Consider the following 18,771-nt stretch of genomic DNA (forward strand, 5'->3'; position numbering starts at 1 on the left):
TTGGGTCTATTTAGTCAGTTAAAGTTTCATCAATTGCCACTGGAAAATTGGTGTTTGACGAATATTTTTGTCACTTTTTTGTTAATGAAATGAACACTGGCATGTTGCAGTAATCAGCCGTCAGTTCCGGTTTACTGAGCGCTGATTTAGTCACCAATACTGTGTTTACTAGTGGAGCTGAGATGACATGTAAACTGCTGCGGATGTGTATTCAGTTTTACTTCTTCACAGGGTCTAGAACAGGGATTAACATAATGGGTAAAATTACATTCCTGGACTGACAGTGACAGGGACCAGACCTCACAGAGTGAGGATGTACTATATTGTGACATTGTGTTTTGTAACAGCTGTCTGGTACACACACAATATCACACACACAACCAGGAAATAGGAGAAAACTGTGAAACATACTGTACAGACAGACACACTATACAAACAAAAGCATCTGGACACCCCCCCAAATTAGTGGATTCGGCTATTTCAGCCACACCCGTTGCTGAGAGGTGTATAAAATCGAACACATTGTCACCTGGACTCCATCACCTCCTTGATTATCTGCCTTATTTATGTCACTCCCTTTGGTTCCTTCCCCAGGTGTTATTGTTTCTGTTTCTGTTTCCTGTCTGTGCGTTGCTCGTGTTTTGTATTTTGTTTCATTCATTTATTAATTAAATGATTCACTCTCTGAAGAGTGTTACACACACAGCCATGCGATCTCCATAGACAAACATTGTCAGTAGAATGGCCTTACTGAAGAGCTCAGTGACTTTCAACGTGGCACCGTCATAGGATGCCACCTTTCCATCAAGTTAGTACGTCAAATTTCTGCCCTGCTAGAGCTGCCCCGATCAAATGTAAGTGTTGTTATTGTGAAGTGGAAACGTCTAGAAGCAACAATGGTTCAGCCACGAAGTGGTAGGCCACACAAGCTCACAGAATGGGACCGCCGAGTGCTGAAGCACATAACGCGTAAAAATTGTCTGTCCTCGGTTGCAACTCACTACTGAGTTCCAAACTGCGTCTGGAAGCAACGTCAGCACAATAATTGTTCATCGGAAGCTTTATAAAATAGGTTTTCATGGCCGAACAGCCACACACAAGCCTAAGATCGGTTTGGGCAATGCCAAGCATCAGCAGGAGTGGTGTAAAGCTCGTCGCCATTGGACTCTGAAGCAGTGGAAACGCATTCTCTGGAGTGATGAATCACACTTCACCACGGACGAATCTGGGTTTGGCAGATACCAGGAGAACACTACCTGCCTGAATGCATAGTGCAACTATAAAGTTTGGTGGAGGAGGAATAATGATCTGGGGCTGTTTTTCATGGTTCGGGCCCCTTAGTTCCAGTGAAGGGAAATCTTAACGCTACAGCATACAATGACATTCTAGACAATTCTGTGCTTCCAACTTTGTGGCAACAGTTTGGAGAAGGCCCTTTACTGTTTCAGCATTACAATACCCCCGTGCACAAAGCGAGGTCCATACAGAAATGGTTTGTCGAGGTTGGTGTGGAAGAACTTGACTGGCCTGCACAGAGCACTGACCTCAACCCCATCGAGCAACTTCGGGATGAATTGGAATGCCGACTGCGAGCCAGGCTTAATCGCCCAACATCAGTGGTGAACCTCACTAATGCTCGTGGCTGAATGGAAGCAAGTCCCTGCTGCAATGTTCCAACATCTAGTGGAAAGCCTTCCCAGAAGAGTGGAGGCTGTCGTTGAAGCAAAGAGGGGACCAACACCATATTAATGCCCATGATTTTTGAATGAGATGTCCACATTCTTTTGGTCATGCAGTGTATGTTCACAAACAAGCACACACTCACATAGGCATAATAATACCTAAAATATCTCATCTATTTCTGTAGCAGAGGATGCTAAAGACTGAAAGAAAGTACATTTCTTTATTTTCCTGTCGCAATGTGCATCCCCACAACCCACATCCTCTGCGACAGCAGTGCCATTAAAACGCTATCAACATACCAGCTGTTAGTGTCAGAGAGTGGCACTGTCCCCTCACACCCCTCCCCATAAACCTCCCGCCCCTCCACACACACATTTCCTCTTGACAGTAATGCTGATATCAAGAAACATGGAGATCCCTTGCTCATGAGGCAAAGGGTATGGGCTGTCACTACGGTGTGTGTGTGTGTGTGTGTGTGTGTGTGTGTGTGTGTGTGTGTGTGTGTGTGTGTGTGTGTGTGTGTGTGTGTGTGTGTGTGTGTGTGTGTGTGTGTGTGTGTGTGTGTAAGTGCGTGTGCTCACATGGGTGTGTGTTTGGGTGTGTTGGGCTGTGCCCCATCATAACAATGCTGAGGGGATAAAATCCCAGTGCTGCTAACACCCATGATGACTGTCCTGTACTGATGACACCCATGATGACTGTCCTGTACTGATGACACCCATGATGACTGTCCTGTACTCTAGTTTCAGGTACCACTCACCACCTCCGCCCATCCATCTCTTTCTCACACTTGTCCTCGTTAGCTAACTATCAGCACACTCTCTCACTATCTTGCTGACTTGCATTCTGTCTCTCAATTTTTTCTATACCTCCTTTTCTCTCTTTATATTTCTGTCTGATGTTTCTTGACCTTCCCCTCATCCTTTAATTTCAATAAATAGACAGTATTTTTCTGGCAAGGGGGTTCATGTATACCGGACCGGTAAGATGTGAAGTTCTCTGTTGGAAGTGTCAGTATCACTCTCACACAGATCAACGGTGGGAAGTCAGAGGAAACAGCAGCTGAGCTGTGGTCAGGTTTCTGTCTGTTTCAGTCTGTCCTCTAGCAGCAGTCACAAGATCCTTTTACAGCCCTGGGCAGGTACTCGTCTCCCTACACCCCACAGCACATCCACTTTTAAATACCGCACAGACTCTTGTGACCACCACACATACACTTGAGAGTCTGAAATAGTGTGTGTGTGTGTGTGTGTGTGTGTGTGTGTGTGTGTGTGTGTGTGTGTGTGTGTGTGTGTGTGTGTTATGTATAGGCCCACAGTTTCATAAAAAAACACCTGAAACTGATGCAGACTTTCAGATAGTTCACCCAGACAAGAATAGATGGTCAGGTTACAGTTACTGCCCTACGGAGTGAGGAGACTGATAAGAATGTGTGTGTGTCTGACTCACCCTGTGTGTGTCTGTCTTCTCCCCTCCCTCCATCTCCCCACTGCTGACCTCATCCAGGTCACTGTCCTCGTCCTGCGTGGAGTCACGCTTGTTGTCCAGGGTTATGCAGCAGGACACGCTGGTCTCCGTCTCCGTGATGCTGTCATAGCGCTCTTCCTCGTCGATGGCGTCCTCGTTGGGGAACACCTCCCCCTCCACCGCACACGATGGGCTGTCAATCCCGCTGTCCCGGTTGGGAATCTTCCCGTTTAAGTTCTGCTCCGAGGAGAGAGAGTCTGGATTGTCCTGGAGCTCATGGGAAGAGCTTCTCTCCTCCCGCTCCGCATCGTCAAGGGAACCAACTCCATGGGTGATGTCGAGGTGGTCCTCCATTGAGTCCAGAGCAATGTCTTCGTGGCCATCGATGTGGAGTGAGGTCAGGCGTGAGAGTTCTATCAGCTCTGTGACCTCGTCAATTCGCTCCGAGACGATATGTGCAAGTTTGTCGGCGGGGGAGCGATCCCCAGAGTCCTTTGCTCCTGCTGACCCTGAAGGGGAGTGTTCTGTGGGGTCAGGGGCAGAGGGGGGTGTGGTCTCAGACATGGCGTCCATAGTCAGGCACAGGTGGAGCTGATTCTTCGGGGGGACGCCAAGAATCGGAATCCTGGGAAATAAAGAAGAAACGTGACTAAAAAACAAAGCACTTGTGCAATGAAACCTTTCTCACATTTCAGTCTTGGTTGGACTGAAAACCACAACTATGTATTCTGTGACAGAGGGTAAGACAGGCATTGAGTGTGTATTCTGTGACAGAGGGTAAGACAGGCATTGAGTGTGTATTCTGTGACAGAGGGTAAGACAGACATTGAGTGTGTATTCTGTGACAGAGGGTAAGACAGACATTGATTGAGTGTGTATTCTGTGACAGAGGGTAAGACAGACATTGAGTGTGTATTCTGTGACAGAGGGTAAGACAGGCATTGAGTGTGTATTCTGTGACAGAGGGTAAGACAGGCATTGAGTGTGTATTCTGTGACAGAGGGTAAGACAGACATTGAGTGTGTATTCTGTGACAGAGGGTAAGACAGGCATTGAGTGTGTATTCTGTGACAGAGGGTAAGACAGACATTGAGTGTGTATTCTGTGACAGAGGGTAAGACAGACATTGATTGAGTGTGTATTCTGTGACAGAGGGTAAGACAGACATTGAGTGTGTATTCTGTGACAGAGGGTAAGACAGGCATTGAGTGTGTATTCTGTGACAGAGGGTAAGACAGGCATTGAGTGTGTATTCTGTGACAGAGGGTAAGACAGACATTGAGTGTGTATTCTGTGACAGAGGGTAAGACAGGCATTGAGTGTGTATTCTGTGACAGAGGGTAAGACAGACATTGAGTGTGTATTCTGTGACAGAGGGTAAGACAGACATTGATTGAGTGTGTATTCTGTGACAGAGGGTAAGACAGACATTGAGTGTGTATTCTGTGACAGAGGGTAAGACAGGCATTGAGTGTGTATTCTGTGACAGAGGGTAAGACAGGCATTGAGTGTGTATTCTGTGACAGAGGGTAAGACAGACATTGAGTGTGTATTCTGTGACAGAGGGTAAGACAGGCATTGAGTGTGTATTCTGTGACAGAGGGTAAGACAGACATTGAGTGTGTATTCTGTGACAGAGGGTAAGACAGGCATTGAGTGTGTATTCTGTGACAGAGGGAAAGACAGACATTGAGTGTGTATTCTGTGACAGAGGGTAAGACAGACATTGAGTGTGTATTCTGTGACAGAGGGTAAGACAGACATTGAGTGTGTATTCTGTGACAGAGGGTAAGACAGACATTGATTGAGTGTGTATTCTGTGACAGAGGGTAAGACAGACATTGAGTGTGTATTCTGTGACAGAGGGTAAGACAGACATTGAGTGTGTATTCTGTGACAGAGGGTAAGACAGACATTGAGTGTGTATTCTGTGACAGAGGGTAAGACAGACATTGAGTGTGTATTCTGTGACAGAGGGTAAGACAGACATTGAGTGTGTATTCTGTGACAGAGGGTAAGACAGACATTGAGTGTGTATTCTGTGACAGAGGGTAAGACAGACATTGAGTGTGTATTCTGTGACAGAGGGTAAGACAGGCATTGAGTGTGTATTCTGTGACAGAGGGTAAGACAGACATTGAGTGTGTATTCTGTGACAGAGGGTAAGACAGGCATTGAGTGTGTATTCTGTGACAGAGGGTAAGACAGACATTGAGTGTGTATTCTGTGACAGAGGGTAAGACAGGCATTGAGTGTGTATTCTGTGACAGAGGGTAAGATATACATTGAGTGTGTATTCTGTGACAGAGGGTAAGACAGGCATTGAGTGTGTATTCTCTGACAGAGGGTAAGACAGGCATTGAGTGTGTATTCTGTGACAGAGGGTAAGACAGGCATTGAGTGTGTATTCTGTGACAGAGGGTAAGACAGACATTGAGTGTGTATTCTGTGACAGAGGGTAAGACAGGCATTGAGTGTGTATTCTGTGACAGAGGGTAGGACAGGCATTGATTGAGTGTGTATTCTGTGACAGAGGTTAAGACAGACATTGAGTGTGTATTCCGTGCAAAACATTCATACTCATATAACAATACCCACATCATAAATCATCCAACTAAATATAATGATACAGGGTGAGAACACTTTGTGGAATCTCCTACCCCCTGCAGTGCAGTAAAGTACCTGGACTTCTCAAACCTCTCGATGAGTAGTCCCACGTTCTGGGCTTCTCTTTGAGGCAGTGTGGCCAGGCCAGGGGGGGTCTGGCTGGGCCGCGGTTTGGGCGAAGTTGGGGGAGCAGGCAGCGGCCTGGAGGGGGCCGGGGGGATCCTCTTGGGCTTCTTGTCCTGTCCGAGGGCCAGCAGGTGCGGGGGCTTAGGCGGCACTGTAGGTCCAGGTCCAGGAAGAGGGGGAATGGAGGGAGGAAGAAGGAAAGAGTGAAAAAGACAGATACAAGGTCAGGTCACTGGTGTGACGACAAAAATAGTCCTGTTTCAAGTGCCCCGGTGTGAGAAAGCCTCCATTTCTGTATTCCAGATGCCCTTGGCTGCTGCAGCTACCTACTCACAAAACCACAGTCCAAATGTCACCACAAAACACAACATAGAAATGCTCAACTCCAAGAGTAGGTCCTCGAACACAGCACAGGAGAAGTTCTGATGGTGCTTCACAGAGCTGAGACAGCTTCCTGGTTTCAGAACAGGATGCAGTGATGACTGCTTGTAAGCCACTGTGGTTTCAAAGTCAGATAAAAAAAAACACAAGCACACAGACAAAAAAATGACAGGCCAAGAGCAGTCCAAAAACAGACTCTGCACAAATGGCCACCCACACTATCAGAGGCTAACACGCTACTGTATAGCTAGCTACATGCTCTTAAAACATGGTTACTGCAGAATGCATTTAGAGGACACTGGGTTTTTTCTACATATTTTATGCAGGCCAGTCTTTGCTGTGTGCTTGGTATTGTATTAGGGCTGAATGAGGAAGCAAGTATCTCTGCCAGTCTGTGTCCCCTTCTCTCTCTGAGTGTGTGTGTGTGTGTGTGTGTGTGGCTACAGCACAGCCTAAACCAGGGGTTCTTCAACTTTTTCAGCCTGGGACCCAAATGAGAAATTCTGTGTTTTCCTGGGACCCAAGCTTAGGAAAATATGCAACTTTACGTAAATATCTGTACATTTCATTGCCCTTATTCCTAAAAAAATGCAATATAGACAAACACAAATAACAATGAAATACCCATACATATCTTTTGTTTATATTTCCCCGTTAAAAACACTCTTACATGCCTGTCTATGTTGGAACTGTTGCTGTTAAAATACAATAAATAATTTCATTCTGAACTGGAATAAACGGATTGATCACATCACAGATGTATAATAAAACACACAGGCTTTTTGATCGTGCAACCCTAAGTAACAGTACAGATAAAAAATTATCAGGCCTAATGTACATCTTATTGTATAAATTATCGTTGATAGAAAGTCTAGGTTGGAACTGTTGCTGTTAAAATACATATGTTTTATTCTGAACTGTAATAAACTGATTGATCACATCACACAGACCAGAAAACACACACATACACACAGTCCTAATGAGAGGTGTGTGGCTGGTTGAAGCTTTCAACAAGCATGTTTTTGATAGTGCAACACTGAGGTCATGTTCAGCATTGACACTGTTTCTGTACTTTCTGAACCCTGACTGAACCCTGACTTGCATAGGTATGTGGTACCAAACTGGATCAGAACATCTACTGCTTTCTCAGTCAGGCAGGAGACGGGTTCATGCTGTAGATGATCAACCCAGAACTGTGTGAGTGTTTGCCTCAAAAAGCATCTGGCTTCAATCAGTTTATTCCAGTTCAGAATAAAACTGATTACTTGTAACAGTAACAGTTCCAACCTAGACTTGTTATCAACAATCATTTCTACAGTAAAATGTACAGTAGGCCTGATCATTTTTCATCTTCATCTGTACCGTTTCTTAGGGTTGCACTATCAGTAGCTAGTTAGCTTGCTTTGGCTAACGTTAGCTATTAGCTGTGTAACGTTAAACGGCCAGGGGATTTTTTTGAAAGAGAAACTCACATCTACTACTATGAGAGATAGTACTCCCTTATTTCTGCTTATTATCACTTGTTATAAAATGACAACAATTGTCACGTTCACTATCTTCAAACTCCCTGTCATATATCAGCCAAGGCGCAGCGTGCCGGTAATTCCACATACTTTATTGAAGAAAACCGAACAAAACAATAAACAGGTAAACAGAAAGAAACGTGACGCAACTGTGGTGCACACAAAACACTCACAGAAATAATAATTACCCACAAACACAGGTGGGGAAAAGGCTGCCTAAGTATGATTCCCAATCAGAGACAACGATAGACAGCTGCCTCTGATTGGAAACCATACTCGGCCAAAACAAAGAAATACAAAACATAGAATGCCCACCCCATGTCACACCCTGACCTAACCAAACAGAGAAAAACGTCTCTCTCAGGTCAGGGCGTGACAGTACCCCCCCCAAAGGTGCGGACTCCCGGCCGCAAACCTGAACTTATAGGGGAGGGTCCGGGTGGGCATCTACCCATGGTGGCGGCTCCGGTTCGGGGCGTAGCCCCCGCTCCGCCCGCTGATCCCTCCGCTTTTGTATTACCGGACCGTGGATCGTCATCGGAGGAGGAGGAGGAACCGGGCCACGGATCATCGCCGGAGGCTCTGGACTGCGTACCGCCGCTGGAGACTCTGGACTGCTGACCGCCGCTGGAGACTCCGGACTGCGGACCGCCGCTGGAGACTCCGGACTGTGGACCGCCGCTGTCGACTCCGGACCACCGGTGGAGACTCCGGACCGCCGCTGGAGACTCCGGACTGCGGACCGCCGCTGGAGACTCCGGACTGGGGGACGTCACTGGAGGATGTCGCTGGAGGCTCCGGACTGGGGGACGTCACTGGAGGCTCCGGACTGGGGGACGTCACTGGAGGCTCCAGACTGGGGGACGTCACTGTAGGCTCCGTGCCATGGATCATCACTACAGGTTCCGTGCCAAGGATCATCCCTGGAGGCTTTTTGCCATGGATCATCACTGGAGGTTCCGAGCCATGGATCACCACTGGAGGCTTCGTGCCATGGATTATCACTGGAGGCTCCATACCATGGATTTTCACTGGAGGCTTCGTGCCATGGATCATCACTACAGGCTTCGTGCCATGGATCATCACTACAGGCTCCGGGCCATGGATCATCACTGGAGGCTTCGTGCCATGGATCATCACTGGAGGCTTCGGACCATGGATCATCACTGGAGGCTTCTTATGTGGAGCTGGAACCGGTCTCACCGGACTGGGGAGGTGCACTGGAGACCGGGTGCGCAGAGCAGGCACAGGGTATACTGGGCCGTGGAGGTGCACTGGAGGTCTGGAGCGTATGGCTGGCACAACCCGTCCTGGCTGGATGCTCAGTTTAGCCCGGCAAGTGCGGGGCGCTGGCACAGGACGAACTGGGCTGTGAAGGCGTACTGGCGACACAGTGCGTAGAGCTGGCGCAGGATATCCTGGACCGAGGAGACGCACTGGAGACCAGGAGCGCTGAGCCGGCACAATCCGTCCTGGCTGAATGCTCACTTTAGCCCTGCAAATGCGGGGCGCTGGCACAGGACGAACTGGGCTGTGAAGGCGTACTGGCGACACAGTGCGCATCACCGCATAACACGGTGCTTGCTCGATTACTCGCTCCCCACGGTAAGCACGGGGAGTTGACTCAGGTCTGAACCCTGACTTAGCCAATCTCCCCGTGTGCCCCCCCCCCCCTCCCCCACTCCCCCCACCCATTGGAAACCATACTCAGCCAAAACATAGACATACCCCACATAGAATGCCCACCCCATGTCACACCCTGACTTAACCAAACAGAGAAAAACGGCTCTCTCAGGTCAGGGCGTGACAACAATGCTTTGTTAGTTGACTTACTTTTCCACTTTGAAGCACTGTTTCCTGAAGCATTCTGCCCTGTTCTGAAATAACTCCCTGGGTTTACCGTCATGTACAGTAGTGCCTGGATGTTTGGTCAGGGCGTGTCGTTTTATTAATTTGTTCGTTTTGAGAGACTCATTACTAAGCACTTCCACACACAAAACACATTGTGGGCGCTCCTCATTATTTCTCAAAGTTTGTATGAAAGAGACAAAAAGTCATCACTGTATTTGCGTGTCATGACCATTGAGCTCAGTCAGAACTTGTAGCTAGCATAAGTCCATTTCATGACAGCGCTGAGGAATAACAAGTCAGTGGCTTGAACCACAGCGCTGCAGCGTGTGGGTCGCGGAGTGATCTTCAACAAAACTGCAGAAAAAAAGATCCGGTACACCGCGAAGCACACGGGCATCTCCCGCTCTCTCTCCCACTCGCGCAGCTGCCGAACTAGAGCAGAGACCGCTGCACAGCACAGAGCGCACTGAACCGAGAGCGCAGTTGCACTTGGCCAAATCAATTCCAGTAATTAATGAAATAATTCTACATTTACGTCGCGACCCACCATTAACAGGTCCCCATACTTTAAGAAACGCTGGCCTAAAGTAATGCCTCAACAGGCAGATAGCATGACGCAATAGTTGGACTAACAACAGTCTGATCTGAACCATTGATCTCTTATTCTGACTGATGTGTTTGTGGGATAAATATGTGGGTGAAGGCTGACCTGACCAAATAAAACTCTGGGGTCTGGGTCATAGTCATTGCCTAAGAAACCCAGGCTAATAACACAATGCTGGATATTGTACCAACATGACAATGACATTATTGTAATAAACAACTAGTTATAATGCTAAATGACAGATAAACCAACACTGTACCTTGAGGTTTCTGAGGGGTGGGTGTGGCGGTGGGCTGGGGGTGGGGCTTGACTGCAGGCCGGCCGTGACATGGTCTGGGAGGGGGCGGGGCTTTCTTTCCCAGCCGTGGGGAACACAGGAAGTCCACCGATCCACACTGGTACTGTAGAGAGGAGGGAGAGAGGTCTGAGGGAGAGAGAGGGAGATGATATATTAGGTTGACTGGTGAGTACATAACTTATGTTCACAGAACACGCAGGAATGCAACCTGTTCTGAAGGAACACAGTATTAGTTTGAGAACACCAAGAAAATGACATAGGTGAGCCAAAAAACCCAGCAGCTTCAGCTCCATACAGGCAACAGTTTCAGTCCAGGGACACCAGAACAAAGCCGCCCTACACAGCCCCAGTTTCAGTCCAAGAACACCTGAATGATGCAGCCCTATTGCAGCCCTATACAGCCCCAGTTTCAGTCGAAGGACACCTGAACGATGCAGCCCTATTTCAGCCCTATACAGGCCCAGTTTCAGTCCAAGGACACCAGAACGAAGCAGCCCTATACAGCCCCAGTTTCAGTCCAAGAACATCTGAATGACGCAGCCCTATTTCAGCCCTATACAGGCCCAGTTTCAGTCCAAGGACACCTGAACGATGCAGCCCTATACAGCCCCAGTTTCAGTCCAAGGACACCTGAACGATGCAGCCCTATACAGGCCCAGTTTCAGTCCAAGGACACCTGAACGATGCAGCCCTATTGCAGCCCTATACAGGCCCAGTTTCAGTCCAAGGACACCAGAACGAAGCAGCCCTATACAGCCCCAGTTTCAGTCCAAGAACACCTGAATGACGCAGCCCTATTGCAGCCCTATACAGCCCCAGTTTCAGTCGAAGGACACCTGAACGATGCAGCCCTATTTCAGCCCTATACAGGCCCAGTTTCAGTCCAAGGACACCTGAACGATGCAGCCCTATACAGGCCCAGTTTCAGTCCAAGAACACCTGAATGACGCAGCCCTATTGCAGCCCTATACAGCCCCAGTTTCAGTCGAAGGACACCTGAACGATGCAGCCCTATTTCAGCCCTATACAGCCCCAGTTTCAGTCCAAGAACACCTGAATGACGCAGCCCTATTGCAGCCCTATACAGCCCCAGTTTCAGTCCAAGAACACCTGAATGACGCAGCCCTATTGCAGCCCTATACAGCCCCAGTTTCAGTCGAAGGACACCTGAATGATGCAGCCCTATTGCAGCCCTATACAGCCCCAGTTTCAGTCGAAGGACACCTGAACGATGCAGCCCTATTTCAGCCCTATACAGGCCCAGTTTCAGTCCAAGGACACCAGAACGAAGCAGCCCTATACAGCCCCAGTTTCAGTCTAAGAACATCTGAATGACGCAGCCCTATTTCAGCCCTATACAGGCCCAGTTTCAGTCCAAGGACACCTGAACGATGCAGCCCTATGCAGGCCCAGTTTCAGTCCAAGGACACCTGAACGATGCAGCCCTATACAGCCCCAGTTTCAGTCCAAGGACACCTGAACGATGCAGCCCTATACAGGCCCAGTTTCAGTCCAAGGACACCTGAACGATGCAGCCCTATTGCAGCCCTATACAGGCCCAGTTTCAGTCCAAGGACACCAGAACGAAGCAGCCCTATACAGCCCCAGTTTCAGTCCAAGAACACCTGAATGACGCATCCCTATTGCAGCCCTATACAGCCCCAGTTTCAGTCGAAGGACACCTGAACGATGCAGCCCTATTTCAGCCCTATACAGGCCCAGTTTCAGTCCAAGGACACCTGAACGATGCAGCCCTATACAGCCCCAGTTTCAGTCCAAGAACACCTGAATGACGCAGCCCTATTGCAGCCCTATACAGCCCCAGTTTCAGTCCAAGAACACCTGAATGACGCAGCCCTATTGCAGCCCTATACAGCCCCAGTTTCAGTCAAAGGACACCTGAATGATGCAGCCCTATTTCATCCCTATACAGGCCCAGTTTCAGTCCAAGGACACCAGAACGAAGCAGCCCTATACAGCCCCAGTTTCAGTCCAAGAACACCTGAATGACGCAGCCCTATTGCAGCCCTATACAGCCCCAGTTTCAGTCGAAGGACACCTGAACGATGCAGCCCTATTTCAGCCCTATACAGGCCCAGTTTCAGTCCAAGGACACCTGAACGATGCAGCCCTATACAGGCCCAGTTTCAGTCCAAGGACACCAGAACGAAGCAGCCCTATACAGGCCCAGTTTCAGTCCAAGGACACCTGAACGATGCAGCCTTATGCAGGCCCAGTTTCAGTCCAAGGACACCTGAATGATGCAGATCCATACAGGCCTAGCTGCATTACACTTGAGTGGTGCAGTGTGGCGTGTAACTGTAACTGTAGGAGGTGAACAAACGACCATGCTGCAGGGAGCAAGAAGAACTAGAGAGGAAGCATAGAGGGAGCAGAGAGGGAACAGACAGGCCCAGTATCGATCCTGACACCAGGCCAGAGGAGAGAGAGAAGAGGCTTCTGCCTCAATGAGTCTACAGAGAGCTCTCTGATAGGCCTGCTTATAAATAATACATTTCTACATCCTGATCCTCCATCCTTTTGACTGGCTGGGAATGATAATGGCCTGTGTGTGTGTCTCCCACTTACTCTCTGTATGTCTGTGATATCAGGCTGTGTGTTTAAGAAACCCACTCAACAGAACTACAAACAGATGCACTGTGGGACAATGAGGCCTTTAGCAGCTAGCTAGTTACATCAGGGAGATGGCTATAGGGGATTTTTGAAATCCAGTCAAGTGAATTGAAGTGTGGCCTTTTTAATGAGTGCTGTTTTGTGCAATATGTTGGTATGTTCACATAATGTATTGCTTGTGTTGAGAGTGGGGGAAGTATGTGTTTACTGTGTATATACGTGTGCTTGTGTATCCCTATGCCTGTGTGTGTGTGTGTGTGTGTGTGTGTGTGTGTGTGTGTGTGTGTGTGTGTGTGTGTGTGTGTGTGTGTGTGTGTGTGTGTGTGTGTGTGTGTGTGTGTGTGTGTGTGTGTGTGTGTGTGTCTAAGTACCGCTGTCTTTGTTCCTAATGCCCTCATCACAGCCTGTGTTTAGCCTTGCTGTGTGTTATCAACGATAACCCTGTCAGTACATTATGATAATCTATATAAACTACCATCCACACTACTCCTCTCTACTCTCTTTCCTGCAGGCTTATGGACGGTATCTATTCACTCCACACGCATCGCCAAAGGATTAGTTTAGAGATGGTAGTGAGACCCCTGAGGAGCTTTTCCATATCTGATTTGGTGTTGTCCAGCCCAGCTCCAGCCTGCAGCTTCAGGCAGTGAAGGCAGGCAGAGCTATGTCAGTCTGTAATGAGTCTTGCTTCGCTGCCTGCCCTCATGAGGTCCTGCTGCAGGCTTGCTTTCCCACCATATGATATCTACCAGGCCTTTACCAAACCAAGTAGGGAGGGAGGGACGAGTGAGTGAGAGAGGGAGAGGGAGACGGGGAGGAGAAAGAGAGAGAGAGCGAGAGAGCGAGTGCGTTACAGTTTGCATACAACTGTGGAAGACAAAGCTTTTCACTTAAGCCATAAAAAGTAACTGTAATACACACAGCTACTGGGTCAATAGATGTAGAGCAGCAAATCATAAAATAGTGCCCAGTTCCCGCTCTCACTTTCACTACCGCTGCAACAGAAATCCATTTGCTAAACAGCAGACTGTATAGTATTGACTATACAGTACACACAGCATCCCGCATTATCATATAGAGGAAAGCCATTCAACAAAGAGAACTGATGACTTTGTAAAACTTAATCTAGGATCAGCTTTTCCTGTCCCCAATCCTAACCTTAACCCTTAAGGTGATGAAATCAGATCTGATCCAGCATCAGTGGTTTGGGGCAACATCTATCTACTCTTAAGTCCTTCAGCCAAACCACTGACCAATGAGAAACACTCTGACCCTAGACACAGGTCAAGTCTTGGGAAAAACAAACAGTCTGTATCAGTAACGAGACCTACGGTGTCATAAGGGTCTGGGTCTATTGAAACTCCGTAGTCATGGTTACCTGAGAGAGAGTGAAACCTGGCCCGCAGATCAAACGTCCTAACAGTAAACAGGAACTTGACGACACAGAGGAATCACTTCCACTGAACACTCTCTACACAACACTTATAACTCTACACAACACTTATAACTCTACACAACACTCATCACTCTACACAACACTCACAACTCTACTCAACACTCACAACACTACACAACACTCACAACTCTACACAACACTCACAACTCTACACAACACTCACAACTCTACTCAACACTCATAACTCTACACAACACTCATAACTCTACACCACTCATAACTCTACACAACACATAACTCTACACAACACTCATCACTCTACACATCACTCATGACTCTACTCAACACTCACAACTCTACACAACACTCACAACTCTACACAACACTCACAACTCTACACAACACTCACAACTCTACACAACACTCATAACTCTACACAACACTCATAACTCTACTCAACACTCACAACTTTCTACACAACACTCACAACTCTACACAACACTCATAACTCTACACAACACTTATAACTCTGCAAAACACTCACAACTCTACACAACACTCATAACTCTGCAAAACACTCACAACTCTACTCAACACTTATAACTCTACACAACACTCATAACTCTACACAACACTCATAACTCTACTCAACACTCATAACTCGACACAACACTCACAACTCAACACAACACTCCTAACTCTACACAACACTCATAACTCTACACAACACATAACTCTACACAACACTCATCACTCTACACATCACTCATGACTCTACTCAACACTCACAACTCAACACAACACTCCTAACTCTACACAACACTCATAACTCGACACAACACTCACAACTCAACACAACACTCCTAACTCTACACAACACTCATAACTCTACACAACACATAACTCTACACAACACTCATCACTCTACACATCACTCATGACTCTACTCAACACTCACAACTCAACACAACACTCCTAACTCTACACAACACTCATAGCTTTAAACAACACTCATAACTCTACACAACACTTATAACTCTACTCAACACTCACAACTCTACACAACACTCACAACTCTATTCAAAACTCCAACTCTACACAACACTCACAACTCTATTCAAAACTCCAACTCTACTCAACACTCACAACTCTACACAACTCTACACAACACTCACAACTCTTCTACATGTCTGTTACAATACTGAAAGCGCAAATGATTCCAAAGGTCTTCAAGACCAAAAAGTCATTGTGTTCATTAGAACATTTGCCAAAGTACAGAAAAGAAGGATAGCAAAACAACGACCTAAACCTGATAAACAGACAGACTTGGCTGATTTGGGGAATTAAACACACAAGAAAAGACAAGAACAAGAAGGAAAAAGCTACCTTGTCATTCAATGTTCCCCCTTTCCTCAGACGCCAAAAATCCAGTAAACCGTTTCAATGGGAAAATCCAACACACCGTCTTCCTTGGTCAACAAAGTAAATACTATTCTCCCAGTATGAGACCGTGAAGCTCTCGGTGCCAGCTCCTTTCACACACACACCCTGGAGCTCAGTAAAGTTCAGTCCTTCATAACACACACCTGTTGTCAGGTGTACTGTGTGCCCTAGTCTAACTGCACCTGCCAAACCTGCTCTACACACCTGCCCCCGAGCCCAGCTGACGTGTGTGTGTGTGTGTGTGTGTGTGTGTATTGTTATGGCAACAGGTCAACAGATTCTCTGATTATCTCTGTCTGTGAAACAGTACAGGGTAGGAACCAAGATGAAACGCCACAGACTGCATGATCACTATAGGCTATGTCTCTGACACCTTACACATTCCATCAGGTCCTGTTCAGTGGCAGAGTGGTAAAGTTATGTGCGCACATGCAAGCACGCACGTGACCAATCACAGGAAAATGACAAAACAGAACAAAGTAAACAACTACAGGACAAACAGGAGCTACACAATGTCCAACACAAACAGGAGCTACACAATGTCCAACACAAACAGGAGCTACACAATGTCCAACACAAACAGGAGCTACACAATGTCCAACACAAACAGGAGCTACACAATGTCCAACACAAACAGGAGCTACACAATGTCCAACACAAACAGGAGCTACACAATGTCCAACACAAACAGGAGCTACACAATGTCCAACACAAACAGGAGCTACACCATGTCCAACACAAACAGGAGCTACACAATGTCCAACACAAACAGGAGCTACACAATGTCCAACACAAACAGGAGCTACACAATGTCCAACACAAACAGGAGCTACACAATGTCCAACACAAACAGGAGCTACACAATGTCCAACACAAACAGGAGCTACACAATGTCCAACACAAACAGCAGCTACACAATGTCCAACACAAACAGGAGCTACACAATGTCCAACACAAACAGGAGCTACACAATGTCCAACACAAACAGGAGCTACACAATGTCCAACACAAACAGGAGCTACACAATGTCCAACACAAACAGGAGCTACACAATGTCCAACACAAACAGGAGCTACACAATGTCCAACACAAACAGGAGCTACACAATGTCCAACACAAACAGGAGCTACACAATGTCCAACACAAACAGGAGCTACACAATGTCCAACACAAACAGGAGCTACACAATGTCCAACACAAACAGGAGCTACACAATGTCCAACACAAACAGGAGCTACACAATGTCCAACACAAACAGGAGCAACACAATGTCCAACACAAACAGGAGCTACACAATGTCCAACACAAACAGGAGCTACACAATGTCCAACACAAACAGGAGCTACACAATGTCCAACACAAACAGGAGCTACACAATGTCCAACACAAACAGGAGCTACACAATGTCCAACACAAACAGGAGCTACACAATGTCCAACACAAACAGGAGCTACACAATGTCCAACACAAACAGGAGTCATCAAATGAATTTGCTTACAGATGGAGAGATGAGATTAACATTCTGTAATTATGAGAATCAATCTAAGAGCATTTTAATAAACACACACAAGAGAATAGAAAAGTGGATTCATTCATTTCCTCTTCTGAGCTCCAATCACGATAAGGAACAGATCATTGGAACAGTTTGCTTCCCAGCACAACCATCACCATGGTGCTCTGAGGAGCTGGGGGTTGCTAGGATGGCATGACTCAGAAGACCACCTCATCAACGACCATACCCCATCATTATGGACATGCCAAGAATTGTGTCTCCTAGGCGACCCGTTGACTCACCTGCCCGTTGCTTGAGAGTGGAGATGGTGATGTCATGGTCACTCTCCAGCCAGAAGAAAACAGGACAGAATGAGAAGGACTCACAGAACAGCACTAGAGAGGACAGTGTTACTGTTAGCTCTAAGGCTGTGGTATGGTAGTGCAAGTGTGTGTTCTTATACATTGAAATATTCTGACACTGAGAAAGGGGATATGGAAGCATAACGGTAGTGTGGGTGTGTGTGCATCTGTGTATGTACATTCGTGTGTGTGTATCTATGAATGTACATTCGCGTGTGTGTGTATGTCTGTGAATGTACATTCGTGTGTGTGTGTGTGTCTGTGTATGTACATTCGTGTGTGTGTGTGTCTGTGTATGTACATTTGTGTGTGTGTATGTGTGTATCTGTGTATGTACATTCGTGTGTGTGTGTGTGTGTGTGTGTATCTGTGTATGTCCATTTGTGTGTGTGTGCGTGTATCTGTGTATGTTCATTTGTGTGTGTGTGTGTGTGTGTCTGTGTATGTACATTAATGTGTGTGTGTGTGTGTGTGTGTGTGTGTGTGTGTGTGTGTGTGTGTGTATGTACATTTGTGTGTGTGTGTGTCTGTGTATGTACATCCGTGTGTGTGTGTGTGTGTGTGTGTGTGTGTGTGTGTGTATCTGTGTATGTACATTTGTGTGTGTATGTGTGTGTGTGTGTGTGTGTGTGTCTGTGTATGTACATTCGTGTGTGTGTGTGTGTGTATCTGTGTATGTTCATTCGTGTGTGTGTGTGTGTGTGTATCTGTGTATGTACATTCGTGTGTGTGTGTGTGTGTGTATCTGTGTATGTTCATTCGTGTGTGTGTGTGTGTGTATCTGTGTATGTTCATTCGTGTGTGTATGTGTGTGTGTGTGTCTGATGAAGGGTAAGTCAAGCCCAGAAAGCACATGACCCTGTGCCAGAGGTCACACGCTAATATAATCTATCTCTATGGGTGA

The 18,771-nt window shown here is 47.0% G+C and overlaps 1 protein-coding gene across 2 annotated transcripts in view; it reads right to left on the reverse strand.

Moving 5' to 3' along the window:
* The window catches only part of LOC106566610 (FYVE, RhoGEF and PH domain-containing protein 3), a 124,790-nt gene that overhangs the window by 24,081 nt on the left and 81,938 nt on the right, over positions 1 to 18,771 (reverse strand). For both annotated transcript variants that reach the window (XM_014134788.2, XM_045693058.1), the window contains exons 2-4: positions 10,502 to 10,666; positions 5,833 to 6,034; positions 3,133 to 3,775 (exon numbers count right to left, since the gene is read on the reverse strand). In XM_014134788.2, the coding sequence (XP_013990263.1) occupies positions 3,133 to 3,775; positions 5,833 to 6,034; positions 10,502 to 10,666 (1,010 nt within the window). The remainder of the gene's footprint in view (positions 1 to 3,132; positions 3,776 to 5,832; positions 6,035 to 10,501; positions 10,667 to 18,771) is intronic.

The sequence above is a fragment of the Salmo salar genome, chromosome ssa13 (genome assembly GCF_905237065.1).
Source record: "Salmo salar chromosome ssa13, Ssal_v3.1, whole genome shotgun sequence".
NCBI classification, from domain to species: Eukaryota; Metazoa; Chordata; class Actinopteri; order Salmoniformes; family Salmonidae; genus Salmo; species Salmo salar.